Raw genomic sequence first — 4299 nt, forward strand, 5'->3', positions numbered from 1 at the left:
AACAGGAGCCCGAGATCCGTTTTCTGCATCAGTTGGCTGAGGTCCCTGGAAGGATAAGGGGAAAAAGAACGCCCAGTTAGGCTCTCTGTTAAACAGACGAGGGAAACCACCCCGAGGCACCTGGAATAGAGATGTGGGTTGCGCTCACCGTTTTGCTCCAGGTGAGCCCAGTGGTGTGATACTGCTTGATGTACGCTTGAAGCTCAGTCCAGATACTGAGATAAGTCTTCACCCAGTCCACGTGCTTCTTATCACTAGAGAAATAAGACCCAGACACCCTAATTGGTCCACCTGAAATTCTGCTTATAAAAGGGGCCCTATTGTACAGACTGAACTGCTTGGATAAAGTGACTCCTCAGAGTTTTTTTAGCAGGAGAATCAACCTAACGTTCGATATTCAATATATTTATAAGGGAATCTCCTTCTAATATCTCCCCCTCCCCCAATAGGTTTTCACAAATGGACTTTAATTTTTTGCCACGCAATTTTCCTAGAACAATTTTTTTTCCTGCTTTCCTCAGGCCAACGACAGGCTGTCTTAGTCTGCTGGATTTTAAAATGTCCAGTGGATAAAACTTAGTAAGATAGCAAAACTCCCACTGCAAGAGGCTTTATTCACGAGTCTTGCCTTTGCTCTTTAGCTGTACATTTGTTTCTTGCAGTTGGGTTACGGGTAGTCCTCCACTTAGGACCATTTGCTTAGCAACCTTTCAAAATTACGACAGACACCCCCCCCCCCCAAAAAAAACTACTTATGACCCAGTCCCAATGGCCACATCCCATGGTCATGTGACTGCATTTTGGAAGGAGAAAGAAAGAAAGAAAGAAAGAAAGAAAGAAAGAAAGAAAGAAAGAAAGAAAGAAAGAAAGAAAGAAAGAAAGAAAGAAAGAAAGAAAGAAAGAAAGAAAGAAAGAAAGAAAAAATAAGGAAGGAAGGAAGGAAGGAAGGAAGGAAGGAAGGAAGGAAGGAAGGAAGGAAGGAAGAAAAAAAGAAAGAGAAACCAAGTAAGAAAGAAAGAGGAAGAGAAATAAATAAAAAGCAAGCAAGTAAACAAACAAGAAAGAAAAGAAAGAAAGAAAAGAGAAAGGAAAAGAGAAAGAAAGGAAGGAAGGAAGAAAAAAGAAAGAGAAACCAAGTAAGTAAGTAAGAAAGAAGAGAAATAAATAAGGAAAGGAGAAAGAAAGGAAGGAAGAAAAAAGAAAGAGAAACCAAGTAAGTAAATAAGTAAGAAAAAAAGAAAGAAGAGAAATAAATAAGGAAAGAAGGAGAAAGGAAGGAAGGAAAAAGAGAAACCAAGTAAGTAAATAAGTAAATAAGTAAATAAGTAAGTAAGTAAGTAAGTAAGTAAGTAAGTAAGTAAGTAAGTAAGTAAGTAAGTAAGAAAGAAAGAAAGAGAAATACTGCTAGCCCCCAGCAGTACGCAGCATCCTTAGTCATGTGATCATGATTTATATTTTACCAAAAATTGGCATTTACTTCTGGTTTGGGGCAAAAATGCCAAATACTGAACAATGCCCTCCCCCCCCAAAAAAATAATAAAAATGGATCCGGTCACATGGTGCCCCGCTTTATGACTGTCACAACTTACAATTGTAATGAGCAGGCTCTGTTACGGTCATAAGTCAAGGACTACCTGCATTGATAATGTATTTGTACCTCCCCAGAGATCAACCAGTAAAACTTTAGTTAAGCATGTTAAAAAATATGGGGCACGGGGCTTATGTGACCCTGCATCCACAGTTACTTCTGGCTGAGAAACAGGCTACTTGCAGCGTTCCGAAAGGAAACCTACACATCTTTGTATTCTTTGAGGACCCGGTTGCTATAAAACATGGCGGCATCTGTCATTTCCTTCACATAAGGGCCTGGCTTGGGGGCCTACAAGAAGAGAAAACAGAAAATAAGCCTTGCCATTTCATCAGCAGTATAACCAAGGCAACCCAATTTTTAAAAAAACAACCATTTTAATTTAACTAANCTTTTTTGTATCGACTGTCAAGACTGCTAACATCGGATGTTATTTATTGCTTGCCATATATGAAGAAGCAAACATGTTTTATTTAGCCTGCATATCACTTCTAGAGTTAAAGTCAGACAATGTTAGAATAGCAGTGTTTCTCAACCTTAACAATTTTAAGGCAGGTGGACTTCAACTCCCAGAATTCCACAGCCAGCAGCAATGCTGGCTGTGGAATTCTGGGAGTTGAAGTCCACCTGCCTTAAAATTGTCAAGGTTGAGAAACACTGGATAGCGGGTAGGAAAGTAAGATAGTTAACCACAACAATATTTCAGCACAGCATTGCCAAGGTCAGCTGTAACCAGAGGAGTTACGGGAGGGAAAGTTCACACTTCAGACTAATTGGAGAACGTGATTAATGACTGTAAAATGAAGGAGTGAGTTATGCTTTGTTAAGGGTGATTGGGGGTGGGAGGATTCAGTTTTTGGCTTCATTACCTACGTGCGGAGGCTATGTAGCAATAAAAGGATTCTTTAAGGTAAATAAAGTCTCAAAGTTCTTTGAAAAGCTGCTTCTTTTCGGAACTATAACATCGACACAATTTATACGCTCTCGTGCAAGCAAAGCGATTTCCCGCACTCCTGTCTGATAGACTCTTTTAAACTGAGGAGGTTCTCTTGGAAAAGAACCAGCTTCCCAGGGGGTGCCAAGGTGAAAGGCTGCGGACTCACCACTCTCCACTTCTTGCCTTCCAACTCCAGCATGGGGGGCTCCTTCTTCGTGGGCAGTTTGGAGGAAACGTTGACTGTGCAGGTAGGCTTGGCAGCCGTGAACGGTTTGGGCCCCGTTCGCACAGGACCCCCTTGGCTTTTCAGCGACGGGTTTTTGTGGGTCTTCATCTCATCGGACACGTGTTTCAAGCCTAGGATGGGGAAGCATCATTGGCAGAGTTCCAAAGATGTAAGCGACGGTTCAAATTATTTCTACTGGTTATGTTACCATGGCTGCAGATTTAGGAAATGTAACTCTAGTTTCACTATTTCCTCAAAAGGCTGTGCAAACATGGACTAGTTTCGGCTCAATCTGCTCCCGGAATCTCCTTCCAAGCCCTTGGTTTGGTGCAATTTTAAGGCCAAGGTACTGTTCAAAAGACATTAATTGGCCTTCAGTTGGAAACATACAAATGCTGCTATCTTTAGCCCCACCGACCATCTGTCCACATAAGAGAATTAACATTTGTGACATTTTGCAACCTGTTAAACAAGCAAAACTGGGTTATGGAATGCAGTTAAAACTGCGCCCTGCAGAAACTCTTATCCCCTGGACCAGGAGTAGGCAACCTTGGCTCTTTTATGACTGGTGGACTTCAACTCCCAGGATTCCTGAGCCAGCCATGCTGAGGAGAAATGGAGAGGTTTCCATGCTCAGCCATGCTGGCTTAGGAATTCTGGGAGTTGAAGTCCACAAGTCTTAAAGTGGCCAAGTTTGAAGACCCCTGACCTAAAACAGGTGTAGGCAACCTTGGCTCTTTTATGACTCGTGGACTTCAACTCCCAGAATTCCTGAGCCAGCCATGCTGAGGAGAAATGGAGAGGTTTCCATGCTCAGCCATGCTGGCTCAGGAATTCTGGGAGTTGAAGTCCACAAGTCTTAAAGTGGCCAAGTTTGAAGACCCCTGACCTAAAACAGGTGTAGGCAACCTTGGCTCTTTTATGACTCATGGACTTCAACTCCCAGAATTCCTGAGCCAGCCATGCTGAGGGGAAAGGGAGAGGTTTCCATGCTCAGCCATGCTGGCTCAGGAATTCTGGGAGTTGAAGTCCACCAGTCATAAAAGAGCCAAGGTTGCCTACCCCTGCCCTGGACTAATCCCCTGCATAGGAGACTGAAGAACAATTCCATCCAGGACTCTCTCTTTTTTTTTTTTTTAATGCCTTAAGAATTTAGCTAGCTTCCAGAATCGGGGCTAGCTCCCCTTGTGGCTGAATGAACCAATCCACCTACTAGTAGTGATGGCTTCTCCCTGATTGATCTGAGCAAAAAGCGCTGAACGGGAGGCAGAGGAATCTGACCCAGCATTTGGGGAGGCGGGGGCTGGAGGGGGAGGAGGGCCAGGGGGAGGAGGTGGTGGGCCACGACGAACAGGAGCCCGAGATCCGTTTTCTGCATCAGTTGGCTGAGGTCCCTGGAAGGATAAGGGGAAAAAGAACGCCCAGTTAGGCTCTCTGTTAAACAGACGAGGGAAACCACCCCGAGGCACCTGGAATAGAGATGTGGGTTGCGCTCACCGTTTTGCTCCAGGTGAGCCCAGTGGTGTGATACTGCTTGATGTACGCTTG

The 4299-nt window shown here is 43.8% G+C and overlaps 1 protein-coding gene across 1 annotated transcript in view; it reads right to left on the reverse strand.

The window, feature by feature from the left end:
• The window catches only part of LOC107301576 (cyclase associated actin cytoskeleton regulatory protein 1), a 21533-nt gene that overhangs the window by 8982 nt on the left and 8252 nt on the right, over nucleotides 1–4299 (reverse strand). Inside the window, exons 5-6 of the mRNA XM_015830785.2 lie at nucleotides 3965–4145; nucleotides 2692–2882 (exon numbers count right to left, since the gene is read on the reverse strand). Of these exons, the coding sequence (XP_015686271.1) occupies nucleotides 2692–2882; nucleotides 3965–4145 (372 nt within the window). The remainder of the gene's footprint in view (nucleotides 1–2691; nucleotides 2883–3964; nucleotides 4146–4299) is intronic.

The sequence above is a fragment of the Protobothrops mucrosquamatus genome, unplaced genomic scaffold, assembly GCF_001527695.2.
Source record: "Protobothrops mucrosquamatus isolate PMUCROS unplaced genomic scaffold, P.Mucros_1.0 scaffold_250, whole genome shotgun sequence".
Lineage (NCBI taxonomy): Eukaryota > Metazoa > Chordata > Lepidosauria > Squamata > Viperidae > Protobothrops > Protobothrops mucrosquamatus.